Source organism: Aquila chrysaetos, chromosome 21 (assembly GCF_900496995.4).
Source record: "Aquila chrysaetos chrysaetos chromosome 21, bAquChr1.4, whole genome shotgun sequence".
NCBI lineage: Eukaryota > Metazoa > Chordata > Aves > Accipitriformes > Accipitridae > Aquila > Aquila chrysaetos.
The window spans coordinates 21,295,042-21,315,501 of record NC_044024.1 but is presented as its reverse complement, the minus strand read 5'-3'; the positions used below and the strand labels follow the sequence as shown (position 1 = coordinate 21,315,501).

At 38.5% G+C, this 20,460-nt stretch overlaps 1 protein-coding gene across 8 annotated transcripts in view; it reads left to right on the top strand.

Annotated features, from left to right (window-relative positions):
- Nucleotides 1-20,460, top strand: part of ATP7A (ATPase copper transporting alpha) — a 31,191-nt gene that overhangs the window by 5,611 nt on the left and 5,120 nt on the right. For 5 of the 8 annotated variants that reach the window (XM_029996973.2, XM_029996977.2, XM_029996974.2 and 2 more), the window contains 20 exons: nucleotides 3,068-3,204; nucleotides 6,242-6,731; nucleotides 7,474-8,208; nucleotides 9,988-10,194; nucleotides 11,216-11,379; nucleotides 11,931-12,092; nucleotides 12,704-12,780; nucleotides 12,962-13,187; nucleotides 13,649-13,882; nucleotides 14,174-14,265; nucleotides 14,684-14,811; nucleotides 14,983-15,137; nucleotides 15,447-15,581; nucleotides 16,406-16,600; nucleotides 16,820-17,002; nucleotides 17,323-17,536; nucleotides 18,228-18,374; nucleotides 18,820-18,962; nucleotides 19,302-19,505; nucleotides 20,104-20,221. In XM_029996973.2, coding sequence (XP_029852833.1) covers nucleotides 3,097-3,204; nucleotides 6,242-6,731; nucleotides 7,474-8,208; nucleotides 9,988-10,194; nucleotides 11,216-11,379; nucleotides 11,931-12,092; nucleotides 12,704-12,780; nucleotides 12,962-13,187; nucleotides 13,649-13,882; nucleotides 14,174-14,265; nucleotides 14,684-14,811; nucleotides 14,983-15,137; nucleotides 15,447-15,581; nucleotides 16,406-16,600; nucleotides 16,820-17,002; nucleotides 17,323-17,536; nucleotides 18,228-18,374; nucleotides 18,820-18,962; nucleotides 19,302-19,505; nucleotides 20,104-20,221 — 4,117 coding nt within the window. In that variant the 5' untranslated portion in view covers nucleotides 3,068-3,096. Of the gene's footprint in view, nucleotides 1-467; nucleotides 2,025-3,067; nucleotides 3,205-6,241; nucleotides 6,732-7,473; nucleotides 8,209-9,987; nucleotides 10,195-11,215; nucleotides 11,380-11,930; nucleotides 12,093-12,703; nucleotides 12,781-12,961; nucleotides 13,188-13,648; nucleotides 13,883-14,173; nucleotides 14,266-14,683; nucleotides 14,812-14,982; nucleotides 15,138-15,446; nucleotides 15,582-16,405; nucleotides 16,601-16,819; nucleotides 17,003-17,322; nucleotides 17,537-18,227; nucleotides 18,375-18,819; nucleotides 18,963-19,301; nucleotides 19,506-20,103; nucleotides 20,222-20,460 lie in introns of those variants that run through there. The other 3 variants (XM_029996976.2, XM_029996979.2, XM_029996978.2) reach the window with 3 other exon arrangements.

The window sequence follows — 20,460 nt, the reverse complement described above, 5'->3', positions numbered from 1 at the left end:
CATTGGTGGGCATTCGGTAGCAGTGCTGATGGCTGGTATAATCACTTTAATAGTACTAGGACACCATATTACAGGCGTGGCTGTTGTTTGTTTGACATATGACTTACAGAAAAGACTTCAACGCTGTATCCTAGTTTCTTGTAATAATGGATACTATTGTACTGTAGCTTGAGTCTCTTAAACCAAAGAACAGGCAAGATAGCCAGGAGCTCAGCAGACTTTCTCAGACTGGCGTACAGCTGTACCAGAACTTTCATCCAAGGCAACATCTTGCCAACCTTTGATTATCTTAGAGAGCAGCTCACAGCCAAAGTATTCCCTTACTTTATACTTTTTTTCAAAATACAGTGATAGTGCAGTTGTCAGAGCAGTTCAAGTTGATCACGTACCTGAAATGCTTTTACTTTCACTTATATCCAAACCTTACTAGAGGACAGATTGACTCTGCCTATGGTAGACTATTGTGTCTCAGTTAGTTGGATGTGTCTGGATGTGCTCACAAAGCACACTGTAAGTGAAGTACTTTGTGAAACTATTTGTACTTCAGCCTTGTAGGATATTCATTGCTCCCTGACTGTGGAGTTACGATTGAGTCTCTGTTCGCTCTATATGGACTGAGCATTCCTTATGGAAGAGCTGAGGTAATCGGTAAGGATCATATTTCAATACAATGACATGAAAGCATGTGTTTTCTTGGGTAGCTTTATAGTCTTTTTAAAAATATCTTGTACTTCTGAGTGTGCACATGAGCCTGAGAAAGGACCTACCATATGAAGTTTGCTTAAAATACATTCTTCTGTCAATTCATAATTCTCTTGTGTGTCAGGTGACAGTTCTCTATTTCTGTAATGTCTGAATATTTATGTACAAATATTTGTGTGTGGTTTCTAATAACTCAGATGTTGTAAGAATAGGTAAAGTGCGATCTGTAATAACTTCAGGTAGAGTTAGTTGTCTTATTTCTGTTCTTAGCAGGGATGAGTTACTGTTCCTGTTTTCTGCTGACTATAGCATAATATGATGCTTTTTTTAGTAATAGTAACTTCCTGCCACTGTTTATATTCTGAGGCAGCAGCACCCGGTTAGTACAGCCAGTGCAAGTGTTAATGCTATTTTCTTGGCCAGCCTTAGCAATAATCAGAGCTCTCGTTGCCTGAGGCCCCACTTTGTGGGAGCTCTTTCCTCTGTATCCTGGCACTGAGACCACGTCATGCTGCAGTGTGTCCTGCGTGCACCCACACCCGCGTCCAGACACAGGACGAGACCAGGACGCGGCTTTTGGTTCTGATTCCACAGCCACCGGCAGTCTCGTCGTGCTTGCAGCCCTTACGCTTCCGAACTTCATCCGTGATTGCGATGGAAGGATGAAGCATGAGCGCTTCATGATACATTCAGAGTAAATACTGGATGCCTTTCAGGAGAGTCAGATGTTGCAGGTTGTTGAAGGTTCTGATGGGATTTGATCTGTGGGAGTGCTCCTTAGGCTCTCTGCACCTGTCAGTGAAAGAGGTCCCTGCATTGTTGCATAGAGGTGTTGAAAGTCCTTATGTCTAGGAGGTTTCCTTTATGCCTCGCCGAACATTCCTGTCTGTTAGCCATGCTTATCATTAATGTGCGCTAATTCTTGGTTTGTCTAGTCATTTACTGTGCAGTTCTTGAACAAAACTCTTACTGCTTATCAGAATACAAAGGTTCATGCCACAGTTTAGATGAATTAGCTGGTCATTTGAGGACATTAGGAGATGCATTAGGAAAACAAATCTTTAAAATCAACTTCTGAGACTTTTTTTCATGTTGTTTACATAGTTAAACTTCTTTTTCTTTTTTTGACCTAGAAATTATAGTTAATTTCTCCCACAGGTTAGTGGCTGACAGAAATTTGCAATGTGTTCCTGGCTCTTCACAGGAAATGTTAAAGGAAAAATATGTATTTCATCTGTTGGAAACTTCACTAATTCACAAGTTTATACTGTCTTTATTTCTTGTTGATTAAGCTTCAGCATTTAGTTTTGTGCATCAGTGAGGTAAACTCGTTTCTATGATGCAATATCCTTGTATTCTTACATGGTTTGTAGCATGTCTCAAACTGAAACCAGAAACTTTCAGATCTTCTATAACAGGGAACAGTTCTGAAATGTCACCAAGGAGCAAGAAAATTAATTTTATTAAACATCGTTAATACTTAATGTAATTTAGTTTTCCAAGATAAGTCCTCAGGGCAAAAAACATGTTAAGCACGTGCTTAACTTCAGCTGTTCAGTTTATCATCAAAATTTGCTGTTGCTTCCACTGCAGCCAAACATTAAGCAGTTGACTGTGATAGTTTTACTGGTTGCTAACCTCTCTGTCATTGGAGAAAGTAATGCAAATTTTCAAAAGGTTAAAAAAAAAAAAATCTGAAACCGCTTCTTTTGGCCTCTTTACCCCTCTGTTACTTAACAGTTTGTGCATTGGACAAAAGTCCTTTGTATTAGCCATTATTTCTACGAATTAATTTCATTTAGGTTCAGTCATTGGGGGGGGGCGGGCTTGTTTTTATGAGCAAAAATAATGATAATCTTCAGAGGAGCAGAAATCTTGAGTTTTCTGAATCAGATGTGGAAAAAGCTTGATTAGCTTCCTAGGGCTAATTTCAGTATCACTTGTTTTTGCTAGCATAGGATAATATATGAGATATAAATGTGGAAAAACATGATCATCACCTGTGCCACTGTGGGTTACATGCTGTCCTCTGTCATTCTAGCATTCCAAGAGCTGGTGTGTCTCTTTCTCACTTGCTTCTCCCTATTGTTTCATCTCACACGCCAGTGAATCACAGCTTGCTGCATGCGATTAAGTGATCTCGATTATAACATGCATGAAATAATAGATGTCTGAACACTTTCTCTTTTTTGAAAATTTGTAGGAATAAATACCTGAAGTTCTCCTTCCTGTTCAGCTTTGCTCAGATTTTGACATCTGCTAGAGTTAAATGTGGCCAAGTACATCATCTGTTAAATCCCTGGTTTGATTTCAACCTTTATGAAATGATTTAAGAACAAATGTCTTAATTGTTTTTGGCCAACAGCAATGAGAAGACTTGAGTAGAATTTCACAATGGAGGCAAAATCCATAGTGATCAGTGTGGAGGGGATGACATGCAATTCCTGTGTTCAAACCATTGAACAGCATGTCGGGAAGATGAATGGCATCCATAACATTGAAGTAAGTGACACTCGCTATTTCTTACAAAGCTTTGTTCTTACATAAGAACCCATTATAAAGTATATACGAAGGAAGGAAAATGCATGGAAAGAGTATTTTCTGTACGTTTCATGGGAAGCTGATGTTAGAGGTGCATTAGTGTATTTCTGATATAAGAAAAAACAGTGCTTATTTTACTGCAGTGGGAGCTAAGTCGTTATCTGTCACTCTTAAGTAATTTTCTGCTCTACAATTAATTCAGTATAGTGAAGTAATGAGAAAAAAGTAAAAACATGGCAAGAACGGGAAATTTTTAAATAAACTAAAGCAAAAGCCCTAGGACTTACACTGGTGGAAAAAAAACAAGCTGTCCTTGTCCCTTATACTGAATAAATGTCAATATTTCCTCACAAGCCTCCAGGCCTTTTCTTTCAAACTGATAGTACACAGAGGTTACTTGCACAGGTTCAAAAGCATTTGTGGGCTTGAGGTGTCCAGTTAATCCTGTGGTAGTTGACCCACCATGAAAAATAAAGCTGTTTTGTTGTGGTTCATGAAATAAGAGTAGCAGGTAATCCAGGTGACAAAGGATAGTCTTGCTAGCTCTTTCAAGCATTAGAAGTTTCCTTTCCTTTGTACTGTCTACGAGGAAATGAGAGAAGGAGAGCAGAACTGTAGTCTTGAACTGTTAACTGAGCTACTTGGTTTGCCCTTAATCCAGACTTCCTTGATCTGATTTGATTTTAACTTTTTTTTTTTTCCTTAGCTCAGAGGAGATAACAATATTTTGTTAGTATTTTTTCTGTCATGGGAAAAATATTGGGACTGTAGAGTACTCCGGGGTGAGCTGGTTATTCCTACACAGTACATCATTTTACAGTAGTTTTAATAATGGAAACAATTTAAAAGTTGGGAGATTCCTATTAGTTTTATGACCTAAATTGTGCTAGAAATAACAGTCCTAACAACAGCAGCAACAGAAAATTGCAAAGTTTAATTACTTGGTATCTAGGTAATGAAATCATGCTGTAACATTCTGGTTGATTTTACTCTAAAGAAGGTAATACCCTCCTGGTTTCATCAAAAGATAATTTCTATTTTAGTGGATATGTCTTAGGTGAACACTTTCCTTCCCAGAATAGGGTACACTGTCTTAATTTGGGGGGCATGTGACTGTTACCTCTAGCTGATTTGGAAGGACTCACTGTGGTGTGCCATTCGGTACAAAGGCAAATGATGCACTAGTTAGTACAGTTTCCTTTTGCCTGAAGTAGGTGTTCATGTACGCACACAGAAGTTTTGGTGAACAGCAGCAATACTTACAAGATGCATCATTTTTCATCTTCCTTCAACTTTAATGGAGCTTTAACGTGATATGATGCTGGTGACACCAGAACCTTGGATCACTGAACAGACTGTTTTAGAAGTAGAAGATACCACTGTTAACATCTGTGGCATGGTATGGTCAGATAAATCACTGGGTATCTGCAAGCACGAAGTGCAATGAAGGCTAAAAGCAGCCTGTAAAATAATACCCCCAAATAAGCCGACTTCAGAATCCTTCCTTTCTCCCTTATTCTAGCAAAAGACTTAATTGTCAACCTTGCATTTTTGTTACTTCAGCTAATTTCTGAGAATATGCAGATGACTTGAGGTAGGAGAAGGAGAGATTCATACTTTAAGTTGATTGAAGACAACGTGCATCCCATAGTGTCTTTTACGTAAGGAATGAAGCAGGTTTTTAAAAGGACAGTATTAAGAGTTTTGTATTTAGGTTTTAAGGTAAATACCTTATCCCAAAGCTGAATACTATTTCTAAAACTACTCTCAGCAAGAAAATGTATTACAAAAACTTAGTCTATAGAACAGGACTATAAGAAACTTTTAAGACATCATATTTAGTAATTATCCTCATTATAGCATCAGAACTTCAATTTAGCCAGATCACTTGTTTCAGAAAAATCTCTGAGAATAATAAAACAGGGTTTTGTTTAGTGATTATGAATTAAGTCAGCAAGGGAGATGAGTGTTAGATGGCTAATACAGATAAGCAGAGCTGCATTTAGGTTATTTTGCCTCCAACTGCAATGAAACCAATAAATGTCCACGTTGCTAATTCTGCTGAGGCCCATAATTGGGACAAAAATGAAGAAAGGTGGTTCTTAAAATGATTTTACTGGTCTAATTTAATCATGGCTGTGGTCTTTAGGTTGTACCTTTGCCCAGGGTAAAGATAGAATTGAATGATAATGTGTTGGGCCTCTGGCAGGCATCAGCTTTCCCTTTTGGAAACTGCAATAATTGTGTTTGATATATCATCAGTTGGGAGCAAATTAAATTGAGGATATTTGTACCATCTGATGTGAAAGGTTAGTGCCAAATCAGGACGTCTCTGGATCACCAAAATGTACAGAGAGAGGAAAAACAGCTTTGTCAATGTTTGTCATATATCAAGTTTCGAAACTGAATTTTGCTCTGTGAAGTCTGATGCACTTTATTGTTCATAGCAAGTTAACAGCCTGTGCCTAAGATGCCTAGTAATACTGGACTCCTTTCACTGCTACTTAAATCTGTGGGTTTTTTCAAAGAGTGTTTTCTTCCATGCTTGTAGCCTAAGGGTAATTACTACTAACTGCAGAATTGTACATGTGATTAGAATTTTTTCTGTGGGCTGTTTTGCTTTTGGGATTTAATTGGGTTAGTCATAATTCAAGAGAGTTTGACTCTGGAAGTTTCATTAAATGCATTGATGCTGTCTGGATGTCATAAGTCAAAGTGACCAGACAGACTTGTAAAGGATTCTGAAACTGCGGGGGGGGGGGGGAAATCTGTTCTTTCTAGCTGTGTTGTTGCACAGATGAGCAGAAGTTACTTTATGGTGGCTTTTGGTATGGTTTTACTCTTCAAGGTGTGTAGTGATGGATAAAACTATACCGGACAAGTATTACTAATATATGCAAGTAAAAGCTATCTCTAGTCTCATGCAGGATATTAGTTCTCATCTCTTAGTATTGCAGTTTGCTAAGTTGTTTTGGTTTGGTTTTTTTTCCCTTGCAAGGTATCTCTAGAGGATAAGAATGCAGTCGTCATTTATGACTCAAAACTGCAGACTCCAGCAACACTGCAGGAAGCAATATATGACATGGGATTTGATGCTACATTAGCTGATTCAAACCCACAACCTGTTTTACCTGACACTATTTTTCTTGCAATTCCTACTCAGTCAGCTCTAACGTCTAAACAGATTTGTAGTACACTTCTAAAGAACAAAGGTATCTTGGATGTTAAATTGTCCTCCGATCAAAAAACTGCAGTGGTGACTTTCATTTCTTCCATTATAAATGGCAAGCAGATTATACAAATGGTCCCAGGAGTAGATTTAAGTACCTCTGCACCAGAGGTAACGCCTGGAACTTGTGAAGATTCCAGCTGGTCTCAAGCAAGTAGCGTTGTGCTGCGCCTGAAAGTAGAGGGGATGACCTGTCACTCCTGCACCAGCACCATTGAGGGGAAGATTGGCAAATTGCAAGGAATTCAGCGTATTAAAGGTAAAACCTTACTGTTTTTTTATATAAATTGAAGTTGACCACGATGTTCTCTGATGGCATTGTGAAGAGATCTTGGGTTTAGACTAGATAGCTTAGTGTGACAATTACTCTTTGTGGCACCAGGTGTTCGGTTACATGTTTAATTTGGACTAGAAGTGAAGAAAGGGGCCCAAATTGTGGTGAGGCTGTTGCTGTTACAGTGACAGTATTCAGTGGTTGCTTTGTATTTTGGTAGGGAGCCTGGAATAGTCATGTTCCATAATTTTATTACCAGTTACAGAAATCTGTAATACCAGATGTCATTTTTTGTATTGTAATTAATATTAGTTTATATTTTTCTGTTGGATTAAAAACTAGTATTGGCATGTATGTGATTGTACCTAAAAGGCGAGACTAAATTACCTGTATAAATAGCACTGGCATAAATGTATTGCCACAGACCCCTGATAAAAGGATAAATTCAGTAAGAAATAGTAATGCCATTTGTGGAAGTCCTGGGGAAGGAGCAGAAACTGAGGAAAAGAGGAGTTGAAAATTGTTGTAGTACTAGACAAAGAAATGGTTGAAGAGCTCAATTATTTGGTATTTACCAAACCAATTAAATCTCCTTTCCATAGCAGTTAAATTTCTAAGCATTTAAAGCACTCTTGGAAAGCTTTGACGAGATCTGTTGCTCTTAGGGCAATGTGTGTATTATGCTTAGGGCAGTAATACACACTTATTTTTATTGATTAATTTTCAGTGTCCCTGGACAATCGGGAAGCTGTTGTTGTCTACCAGCCTCATCTAATTACAGCAGAAGAAATAAAACATCAAATTGAAGCTGCGGGTTTCACAGCATCTTTCAAAAAGCAGCCTAGACCCCTCAAGCTCAGTGCTATTGACCTGGAAAGGTTGAGGAATACTCAGACCAAAGGCTCGGAGACAGCACTGAAAGAAAACTTAAATGTGAATGATACAAAGACAATTGTCTTCAGAATTGATGGCATGCACTGCCGTTCATGTGTCCTCAATATTCAGAGTACCGTATCAGCACTCCCATCAGTAACAAGTATAGTTGTTTCATTAGAGAAGAAATCTGCTATTATAAACTATAACCCAAACTTAATTAGCATAGACATACTGAGAAAAGCCATAGAGGCAGTGTCTCCAGAGACATTTAAAGTCAGCCTTCCTGACGAGTATGAAAATGTAGCACTTTTCTCCACGCTGGCTTCTCCACTGAAGTCTCCTCATCCTGCTTTGAAGGATGCTAGCCAGCCACTTACTCAAGTTGTTGTGATAAATATTGAGGGAATGACTTGCAACTCTTGTGTGCAGTCCATTGAGGGAGTCATATCCCAAAAGGCAGGTGTAAAATCTATTCATGTCTCTCTCTCAAATTGTAATGCCACTATAGAATATGACCCTCTGCAAACATGCCCAGAAGACTTGCGATCCTCAATAGAGGATATGGGATTTGACGCGTCTTTATCAGGTAATGACATATTAAACTTTTAAATTTAAAAGGATTGTGCAGTTCTGTTTACAATTTGGTACCGCACAAGATGAAACTTTGCAGTTGACATATGCTTCATGCTTGCCAAGAGAAACTTTATATCTTCACTGTCAACAAGATAATTAAATATACGTGCACTTCCTTTAATATATCAGATTAATTAAAAATGATTGAGGTATCTGGAAATATAAATATGTCAGATAAACACTGATGTTCAAATGGTGCTCCACTTTGCTATTGTATAATATTCATGGCATGAATATGGAATTGGAGCTTTGCTAGCTGTGAAGAATATTGCGGATTGCTGCACTGAAGTTTCTTTAATACTGAATTATCAAAGACTTGGCTCCTGTGGAGTAACTAGTGAAGGGATATTTAACCAGGCTTAGGCGTGACTGAGGAGTGGCAAGAATCTGAAGAGTGTGGACGTCACTGAGGAAGTTAAAATGATGCTGTTGTGAGATAACCCTGGTAGGCAGCTAAGCACCACCCGGCCACTCATTCATTCCACCACGGTGGGATGGGGAAGAGAAGGGCAAAAGAGCGAAAACCTGTGGATTGAGATGAAGATAGTTTAATAGGTAAAGCAAAAGTTGCACATGCAAGCAAAGCGAGGAATTAATTCATTACTTCACATCGACAGACAGATGTTTAGCCATCTGCAGGAAAGCAGGGTTTCATAATGCGTAACAGCTACTTGGGAAGACAAACGCCATCACTTCGAACATCCCCCTTTCCTCCTCCTTCCCCCAGCTTCTGTTGCTGAGCATGACATCCTATGGTCTGGAATATCCCTTTGGTCTGTTGGGGTCAGCTGTCCTGGCTGTGTCCCCTCCAAACGTCTTGTGCCCCCCCCAGCCTCCTCGCTGCTGGGGCAGCATGAGAAACAGAAAAGGCTGTTGGTGCTGTGTAAGTACTGCTCAGCAATAACTAAAACATCGGCGTGTTTCCAACACTGGTCACAGATCCAAAAGATAGCACCATGCAAGCTACTGTGAAGAAAATTAACCCTCTCCCAGCCAAAACCAGTACAGATGCCTACTGTGATGACTGGTACACTAAAAGTATTTGCATGGTGGGAGCAGATGGCTAGATAGTAGAAGGCATATGGTGAGAATACAGGCGAATATTGAGAGGCGTCCTGAGCGGACAGGGAAGCTCCATTTCTTGATTCAGTAAGATTAAATTTAGAGAAATACAGTACGTGAGCTATTTTATGGCAGTCACTGAAGAAGTGGTCAGGTGCTCCCATTTCATTCCTTTCATACTGCTCCTGCATAAACATTGCATCCCCTGAACTGCTGTAAGAAGCAGTTGTCTGTAGTTTGAGAACCCTTCTCTAAGGTCAAAAACACTGGCTTTGCTTACGAAACATGCACTTGCCTACAAATTGAGCTTTGTGCCCCAGGTAAAGTCAATAAAATTGTGCATAAAAGTAAGGTTGCAACGCAGAGGCTTGGCTTACAACCTACAGAAGAGGACGAAGGATGTGCAGCAGAACAGACAAATACAATGAGGAAAGGCAAAAGGAAAAATAGTAACAAAACAGTAAGTTAATCAGTGGCCCAACCCTTTGTCTTGTTTTCTTTTGCTTACTCTTAATTGACAGACAGACGGATGAATCTGATTGACAAGGCTTGTACAATTACCATTTTTTGGTCTAAATTTACTGTAACGTATTTATGGCCAGTGTAATACCAGCTTATGCCTCATTGCAGTGGCTGTTCATAATGTTATGGATTGCAATCTCTTTTTCAGCAAAGGCAGAACTACCTGTGGGAATAGCTCAGCCCTCAGTGGAAGTGCAGCTGGAATCTCACAAAACCGAGCCTCCTTCCAAAGTGTCACCAGCCCACCTTGCTAGACAAGAGACAAAGACTATCTCAAAGTGCTACGTCCAAGTCACAGGAATGACATGTGCTTCATGTGTAGCCAACATTGAGAGAAACTTGAGAAGAGAAGATGGTAAGATATATGTCAGTGTAATCTCTTATATTTCTAAGCGTTTCTCTTAGAGAATCCATCTAGCTTTTGTACAGCATTTTTAATGGGTGGATTGTCAAGAGAAGTATCATTGCTGGAGTGTTTCATGGATGAGAACATAGCCTGCTCACTGCCAGTTCATAGGATGAAAACAATGTTGTTCTTGCTGCTTTGCGGGCATGCTGGCTAGAGACTGCCTTCACAAAAGCAGGAGTTGGAGTGCTCCAAAGAGAGTATAGGGATCAAATGGGGATCCTTTTGAAACTAAAACTGGAGGGACGTGCCCAGATCTGCAACTTCAAGGCAGAAGCATGTGTGCTTGTATTAGGAAGGGAGCTATTAGAGAGGGACAGTAGTAATATGGATTAAAGAGACATAAGTTAATTTTAGCTCTGTGAGTCAGGACAACTAAGTCTATCTTCTGTCAGTGTGATGATTATATTTGCAGGGACAAATAGTTGCATGACTATGATGTAATGAAGACTCATTAATTAGACTGTTTAATTATTGTAATGAAGATGGATGTCTTCCAAGTTTACCTGGAATTTAATTTTTTTCATCCTGCAAAATGGATGAACCTAAATCCTTTTCACTTAGTGTACAGTAGGATTGCACATTGTTAGATCTACCCTTTCTCATATATATTCTCTCTTGAAAAAAAAGCTTTTAGAAATGGTAAATGCAGATCAAACAGATATGCAGAACTGTATTTTAGAAGAACTTTTAGATAAAAATAGATCATCTTTTCACATGATTGAATGTTTGTAATTAGACTGTTATTCCACATGAGTTGGTGTTTTTAATACTTTACTCTCACACCTACACTCAGGTGCTTTTGTAGCATTGTTGATGTATCTTCCAAAAACGATGATGTTTTCCTTTATATGTACTTACAATGTGGTAGCTTTCTCAATTTCAAGAAATTGCTATTGTGCCATCGTGTTACCCTAAATGCAGTGTTTTTCTTAAACATGATCTGCCATTCGCGCATTTTGTTTTGTAGGAATACATTCAATACTTGTTGCCCTCATGGCAGGAAAGGCAGAAGTGAGGTATAATCCTGCTGTCATACACCCTTCAGCTATTGCAGAGCTCATACGGGAACTGGGATTTGGAGCTACCGTGATGGAAAACTGTGGTGAAGGAGATGGAATTCTGGAACTTGTTGTAAGCTAGTAATTAAAACCAACCACCCCTGTCTTTATTATTTTTATCTATTGGATGTGCTTATGTAAGCATCCACTTCCTAAAATTTAATCATATAATAGAGCTTAATTTACAAAAAATAAAGTGTAAGAGCACATCAGGTATGTATCACAAACTATATCTTGTCCTGCAAACTGTGCTGGTTCACTACTACTACACTGAAGTTGGAGAAGTATTTCTGTGTTTTTTTGAGTACTCTGCCTATTGCAGGAATGTACTCTTTTTTTTTTTTTTTTTTTTTTTTTTTTTGTAGCTGCGTCTGGCTCATTGTACCCCAGCTCTGAGCGTGAAGAGCCAGCAGAGCTTTAGCAGAGGTTAATAACCTTGCCTTTATGCTATGCTTCCTCTATAGTGCTCTCATCCTTAACTAGAGGGCTCCATCTCACTGCTTCAAACCCCAGAAATATGCAATAAGTAATTCAGGACAGTCATAAGCACTTTTCCTACTTTTTAAGATGCATTTACTGAGTAACCTGTGGCTCTGATAACAGGAAGAAACCTTTGTTTTACAGGTGAGAGGAATGACATGTGCTTCTTGTGTACACAAAATAGAATCCACGCTCATGAAGACTAATGGTGTTTTATACTGCTCAGTAGCTCTTGCAACCAACAAAGCACACATTAAATACGATCCTGAAATTATAGGTCCTCGAGATGTTATACAAGTGATAAAGGTAAGTTTCATGAGGGCACCAAGTCTCATAAAATACCCAGTGTTCTTTGAGGAGTTACATACCCCAGAAACAGAAGGGAAGACTATTAAAGAAAAAAACTGTGTCTTTTTTTCCATCTGCTATCTTCTTAGTGCAGGTTTCTGCAGATAATATGCATGTTCTGACTCAAAAACAATGCTTTATTATGACTTTTCCTAAGTTTTTGGACAGAAGTACTAGGAAAGCCAGGTTGTGGTAGAGTTGAAGATACCAGCTATAGGTTTGCAGAAGAGCAAGGCAAATCCATGAGTACTGTAACAGGACAGAGGTGAAAAAAGTTTCATTTCTTTCTCCCTCAATTTCCCTCCTTCTGTGCTTCAGGAATAACCGTTTTGGAAAGCCACATTTTAGAATAGCATTTTAATGTTCTAGAAAGGTTGATTTCAACATCAGATTGCATTTCTGTCTTTGCAAGGTAACTAAAAAATAGTAACAATTGCATCAGAAATGTTAATAAAGTAAATCAAATGTAAGGCTGGCACCATCAATAATCTGGCAATAACTTTATATGAACACAAAATATCTTTAAAATTCTACTGTTCTTTTCTTTATTATTATGCTGTTTTCCTTAGGATTTGGGTTTCACTCCTTCGTTAGTCAAAAAAGATAGATCTGCTAGTCATCTAGATCACAAACAGGAAATAAGGCAGTAAGTATTCCTGAACATATTTAGATTCTATAAACATCTTTGATTTTTCTTTTTTTAATCAACAGTAAAGTTGTGAAATTTTTTTTTGTGACTGTGCAGACTTGCTAGCTAAAATGTTATCCAGCACTTGACTGCAAAACAAATTTTTTTCTTTTTTTTTTTTTCTTTTTTTGAATCTGAGGTGGAAAAGGTCTTTTGTCGTGAGTCTTGTTTTCTGTATTCCTGTCATGGGGCTGATGATTTACATGATGGTTATGGACAGTCAGCTTGCAGATGCTCGCGCACATCACAACATGAGCATTGAGGAAATGGAGGCCCTTCACTCCTCTATGGTCCTGGAATACCAGCTCCTACCAGGATTGTCTGTTATGAATTTTCTGTCGTTTTTACTCTGTGTCCCTGTACAGGTAAGTGGAAATATGACAACTCGTAGTTTGTTGGTCTTAAACACTCAAAATGGAAGCCAATGAAGAAACTAAATTTGAAAAGGTGACTGTAATTATGCTGATTCAGAATGCTTTTGAGGTTGTTACGTGCTTCTGCTGTTGCCAAAATAAGTGGTGCTAGGGACTGTTACGGGCAGGCCACTGAGGGCAGAGGTGCTCTGCAGTCAGGCAGCATCTGAGGCCGCCCAGCTGTGCTGTGGGGGGAGCTGGGGGGAGCTGGTGGAACGGCGTGGAAGCGAGAAGAGCTGAGAGTACTGTGGTGGAGATCATAGCCTTCAGCTAGAACTGGGATTTTGTTCAGGAGGAGATGGAAAAGGCTAAAAACACAAATAAAATGGGTGTGTCCCGCTTTTATGGAAATGCTGCTGCTGTGCATTACAAATGTGTGTATAAAATACAACTGATGCTTTTTTTTATTACAGATGTTTGGAGGCTGGCACTTCTATATACAGGCATACAAAGCACTGAAGCACAAAACTGCAAATATGGACGTGCTCATTGTTTTGGCAACCTCCATTGCATTCGTCTACTCGTTTGTTATTCTTCTAGTTGCAATGGCTGAGAAAGCAAAAGTGAACCCTGTAACTTTCTTTGACACACCTCCTATGCTGTTTGTGTTCATCTCTTTGGGCCGGTGGCTAGAGCATGTTGCAAAGGTAAGGAACATAAAAGCCCATGATGCCTACAAGCTGCAAGACACTAAGAATCATATCAGAATGTTGTGGTTTTTTTTAAAAAAAAAAAAAAAAAGCTTTGTTAGATTCTTTTAACCTTTGTTGTAAAATCATCTTAGGTAACTGAACTAGTAAAAATATGAAATGACTTAATATAAGTCTGTTTGCAGAAAGTATTTTCTTAATAGGGTAAATTGCAACATATGCAGTTGTCATTTACCCAGCAATTTTTTCAATACCATAGTCAGAAAAATATGAAAATTATTATTCTAGGGTAAAACATCAGAAGCACTGGCAAGACTAATTTCATTACAAGCTACTGAAGCTACTATTGTTACCTTGGGCCCTGATAACGTTCTTTTAAGGTATCTTGCTTTGTCATTTGCTTTTTCTGTTGTTCCTTTTTCGTTGTTAATATGCTTAATTCACAGACAAATGTTACCATTCTGTAGAACTATGAAGCAAATAACATCAGATTTGCTGGCAGATTTGCCAGACGTAAAAGTTAAAATGCAGAAAAATTAACACCGCTCTGATCTGTTTTATTGGAATCTTGCTAATTTTTGCTGTGATAAGAAAATTAGTGGATTTTCTCAATAGAAAGTAAATAAAATTATGATAAAATAATCATAGTGCACATTAAAATGGCCTTTCTTCTGATAATTCTTGTATATGTTAACAATGTCAACCAATGGGATTATGCTTTGTGTATAGTGATAACTCCTTTTGCTTGGGTAACTTCAGTTAACAGTCTCTTACTAAAAACACTATACATCATTTTAGTGAAGAGCAAGTTGATGTCGAACTGGTTCAACGAGGTGACATTGTCAAAGTGATCCCAGGAGGCAAATTCCCAGTGGATGGTCATGTTATTGAAGGACACTCTATGGTAGATGAATCTCTTATCACAGGTAAGCATTTGCTTTTTGCAGGTGTGAAAATGTTTTACTTTAAACACATCTGAAGAAGGGAAGTTGAGGCTGATGTTCTTCTCAGTCTCCTAATTGCACGTTAGGAGTTGGTAGCTATTAACAGTATTGCTGGAAAATACACCGTAGTTTCTGTTTTTGACCTTTCCTTAGGTGAAGCGATGCCTGTGACTAAAAAACCTGGCAATACAGTTATTGCAGGTTCCATTAATCAGAATGGATCACTACTGATTTCAGCAACCCATGTTGGAGCCGATACAACTCTTTCCCAAATTGTTAAACTCGTGGAGGAGGCCCAGACCTCAAAGGTGGAGTATTATGAAATTAAGCACTTGGGTTTTGTCTTATCGTTTAGGCATCAGCATACCAAGTCTTCTGAAGAGTGGATAAGATTGTTTAGATTTGAATTGCAGTTGCATAATGAAGTATCTTGCTGAATAAGGACTTTGATATGGCCTACTGTTCCAAGTCTCATTGTCTTATTAAGTAAATATGTAATTATAAAGTGTAGAATGCCAAATGTGCTGCAGACAGAAGCTGTGATTATATCTTATGTCTGAAGGCGTAGAAGAGAGTAAGCATAATGTTGCTGGAGCTGACGTGTTTCTCTCTCCTAGGCTCCCATCCAGCAATTTGCAGACAAACTTAGTGGCTACTTCGTTCCTTCTATTGTGGCTGTCTCTGTGGTTACCCTTTTTGCCTGGATTATAATTGGATTTGTGGATTTTGAAATAGTAGAAAAATACTTTCTGGTAAGTCTTCTTAAACACCATCTGAAATATTTAAAAAATAGTTAGCCTACAAGTCTAGTAGACTGCAGTGGTTCCCTTTCTGAATTATCCTTGCAGGCAGTTGCTGACTACAGATATTATATTATTGTTGTTGTTGTTGTTATGTTTTTCATGTTATATATTTTTTACATTGTATCACTCCTACATTTATACTTAAAGAGAATCTGCAGTAATTAATCAACTCCTGAAAGTTAGTATTAAAAAAAAAAAAGTTAATAAAAAAAGTAAATACTGAACATCTAAATCTCCCAATTTCCATTCCTTCTTGGGGGGGGAGGAAGTCCCTTGTGTCACAAGCTCCAATTCTGCATCTGCTCTGTGGAAGTTCATCTGTGAAATCAGTGGAATCCGTCTTCATTACAGATGATAGAGGAGGATCAGGATCCTAACTTGTACCTTAGGGTTGCTTAAGTCACAGGTTTCTTGGTTCATGACTCTTTCTGATTAGAATTTATTAGTTTCCAGGAAAGCAATCTTCATATCCTCTTTCTTTGTTATTGTATATATTGTTGATAGAGTATCTTTTATTACATTACAGTGTAAAAAAGTTGTAGCATGCAGTACCTTATTTAGAAAAATGTCCTATAAATAAAACAGATCACGGGTACATGCAGTATAGAACAGAACTTAGTCATTAGTTAATTAGTCATTAATTCAGTCATTAATCTTAGCTTTTGCATAATTTGCCCGTGCTTTACTTATTAATACTTCAGCTTATACATTGGCAGATTTTTTGTTTCTGTTGTTCAATGTCTTCTATTACTAAAATAAACTTCTGTCACTAGGGTTACAATAAGAGCATTTCTGCAGCCGAAGTGATAATCCGCTTTGCTTTCCAAGCCTCTATCACAGTCTTGTGCATTGCATGCCCCTGTTCTCTGGGATTAGCCACCCCGACAGCTGTGATGGTTGGTACTGGAGTAGGAGCTCAGAACGGCATACTGATCAAAGGAGGAGAGCCATTAGAGATGGCACATAAGGTAAGATATGTGGGTTATTGTTACAAGAACTTTAAAGGCTGATATCGGTGGCGTTTTGCCAACTGCCGCCTGAGCAGGTCATTACATTTACATCAGTACATGTTAATAAGTGAAGTATGATTGTATGTGTTAGGAAGTTTGGTTAAATTGGGTGGTTTTCTGAGGAAGCTGTACACTAAAGCTTTGTTCATGGAATAAAGTCTTCCTGTTTTGCTGCAGGTAAAGGTGGTTGTATTTGACAAAACAGGTACTATTACTCATGGGACTCCAGAAGTGATGCAGGTGAAGTTTCTAGTGGAGAGTAACCAGCTACCACATAATAAAATGCTGGCGATTGTGGGGACGGCAGAGAGTAATAGCGAGCATCCTCTTGGAGTAGCAATAACAAAATACTGCAAAAAGGTAAGTTATTTATACAGGAAAAGAGTAGTTGTGTTGTGGAAGAACCTCTTTCACGGTGCTTAATATGTATGAATAGTCTGGTGTTACTTAAAAGGTAATTGATGTATTCAATAGGGAAGGCTGAAAATTGTAGAGCCACATAAATCATTTAATACCATGTTAGATGCACTGGATACTCAAACTTATATTTTGATGATTGACTGAGTATTTCTCTGTTCCTGTTAGAGATAGTTTGACTGCACTTTATTTTGTGGGGTTTCTAAATGTGGCATGCTTTTATGTATTTAAGAATTTTCTCAGTTTGCGTCCTTTGTCTTTAGGAACTGGAATCAGAAACCCTTGGGACGTGTACAGATTTTCAGGTAGTTCCAGGCTGCGGCATTAGTTGTAAAGTCACCAACATTGAAGGATTACTCTACAGGAAAAATGAAATGGTTGAAGAAAACAATATTAAAAATGTGACACTTGTGAAAATTGAGGAAAATAGAGACGAATCAGTGCAGCCTGCTTTGATTATTGATGCTGAACTACCAAGTAAGCTAAGTCTGGTTTATAGGATAAAATGGATAATTTTTACTTTTGTGTCTTTAGGATCCTTAAGAACAAGGTCACTTTTTTCTGCACTGGAGAACAGGGCTTGCATCAAGGCACATGTGAAATAGCTGGTCATTAGTTTATTTCATGCTCACCCATCACTCACCAATCACTGTATTGATTAAATACAATTTGAAGTTATATGTTGAATATGGGGCTGGAAAATCATATAGGAATCGTCTTTTCAGCTCTTTCTGGTTTTACTTTGCTTCATCCCAAGTTACCATTTGCTACCCAAAGTTACGTATATTTGCACAACTGACTGGTTTTCAATCAAGAACAGCTCCTTGTTAGATCTTTCAACTATATTGGGCTGTTACATATATATATATATAAGATAGGTAGATATTACAAGCACTGAGAAAGGGACTTGGTCCTTTACTGTCCTTTGACCTGTGATTCTTGGTCCACTGGTGTGGTAACTACCCATTACTGAAGAAATGTTAGTGTTTATCATGTCAAGAACATGAGAAAAGATTGGTACAGCAGAAAGTATTGAGAGAGACTTTCTTTCTCTTTGGGTTCTCTGTATTGATATTTCAGTGCATACTGGAAGAACCTGGGTAGGATTAGCTGGAGGGAAGCTTCCTGGTTATCCATATGATGGTAGGATTGTATTTTCTTCCTTCAGCTACTCTGACTTCTCAAAAATACTCTGTTCTCATTGGGAACCGGGAATGGATGAATAGAAATGGCCTCCTTGTTAAAAATGAAGTTGATAAAGTCATGACGGAACATGAGCGGAGAGGTCGCACAGCAGTTCTAGCAGCTGTTGATGGTAAGTTTGGTGCTGGCTTTTTTTTTTTTTTATTCAGAGGTTGATTTGTCACTGTTTAAAATAGAAAGTAACAAGTAGTAATGTCATAGCAGTTATACCTGAAGTAGAATAATAGGATGAAAAGAGATCATTAGCTATTTTTATAACACTTTCATATGAGAGACCTCTTCCTGCCTTTCTGGTTGACAGGAGAGTTAGAAATAATGCAAAGACTTCAAAGACAGCAAAGGGGAATCAAAGGAGAAAAAAGGACTTTTTTGATTGTTGGACAATCCATGCTCTGTATTGCCTTAAACATTGCTGCCCTGATACCTGTTCTCACTCTACTTTTTACTGTCGATATTACTGTTTCTGGAATTGGTCTTACTGGGGAAAAAAGTATGTTTTTCTCCTAAAGCAATGAAGTTCTTTATTACAAACACATTCATTCTTTCTGTTCTTTTAGGAGTGCTTTGTGGCTTGATAGCTATTGCTGATACTGTGAAACCAGAAGCTGAGCTGGCAGTCTACACTTTGAAGAGTATGGGATTAGAAGTTGTCCTAATGACTGGTGACAACAGCAAAACAGCAAGATCTATTGCCTCTCAGGTAAGCTGTTCTACCTGTGTTTAGGTTTGAAGCTTGCTACAGCCCACTTACAGGAAGCATGTTGTGTCACATTGGTACTGCTTGTGGCTGGCATAGAACTGGTCTGTTGTGAAAAACGGTAATGTAAACAAATTCAGAATAAGGGGGAATGAAAGAAGCCTTTTTGAATGGAAGAGCATTAGCTTTGAATCCAGAGCTGTTCTCATATCAGATGGGTTTGGTCTTTAGCTCATGAGTGGTAACATGGGTTTCAGCCTTCCTAGTCACATTATTAAAGGCAGAAGCTTTGATAGCTAGTAGAAAAGCCGCAAGACAGTTTTGTACTTTCTCTTCCTTCAGGTTGGCATCACGAAAGTGTTCGCAGAGGTTCTTCCCTCCCACAAAGTAGCCAAAGTGAAACAGTTACAAGACGAAGGAAAGCGGGTGGCTATGGTTGGAGATGGTATCAATGACTCCCCAGCTCTTGCTATGGCCAATGTGGGAATTGCTATCGGCACGGGTACTGATGTAGCCATTGAGGCAGCTGATGTGGTTCTAATTAGGGTAAGGAATAAGAGTGCTTCATTAAAATGAGATGATAAGAGGGGTTAGAAGGCCCAGGATCTCTTGAATGAGGTGTACAACCTTCATAAGCCAGGAGAACTGGAGCAGAGAAGAGATTGTCTTCATCATGTTTGTTTAGTGCAGCAGTAGTTATCCTAGGAAGGAAACTTCCCCATTTTCTGGGTACTACAATTTGGGAGTAATTAAAGTTTGAGACTGGACAAAGGAGGAAAAAGTGACCTGACCTTTGGCAAACATAAATTATATTTCGGTAACATACCACAGTACCTCCAAGGTTATAGTGACTTCTTCCTACGTATCAACAACACCTTGACAGAAGTTGTGGTCAGTGTTTAGAGCTGTACTGAGTGGTGCTGTATACATTATTTGCATTACAATGACATCTGGAATAAGATTGGCACTGATTGTATGGGCTCTATGCAGACAAACTAGAGCAGCCTACAGGATACTTACTATATATGGTCTGTTACATCCAGTGTATGGTAGTTAGCTTTAAAATAGGAGTATGATGACACTTGACACTACATATATGCTTTTTCTTCTCTTTGACTTCTCCAATAAACATATTAACTTGCAGGATGACTTGATGGATGTGGTAGCAAGTATAGATTTATCGAGGAAAACTGTGAAAAGGATCCGGATCAACTTTGTCTTTGCTCTAATTTATAATCTCATTGGAGTTCCCATAGCTGCTGGTATGTGAGTGTTTCCCCGCAGCAATAAGATTGTGCTTAGTGAGTAGAAGATTGCAGTGATTTACTATTGTGTGGAAGGGTATCCATTTTCTTTATTTCTGACTGTTGGCAAGTGCGGAGTTCTCTGCCTGGGGATGTTGCAGTGGTATATTTGTGAGCTGTCCTTCTCCCACATTATGGCTATTATGGATATCCTCGGCACATCAAAATAACTTATAAGATAAAAGGTTTACTGAATG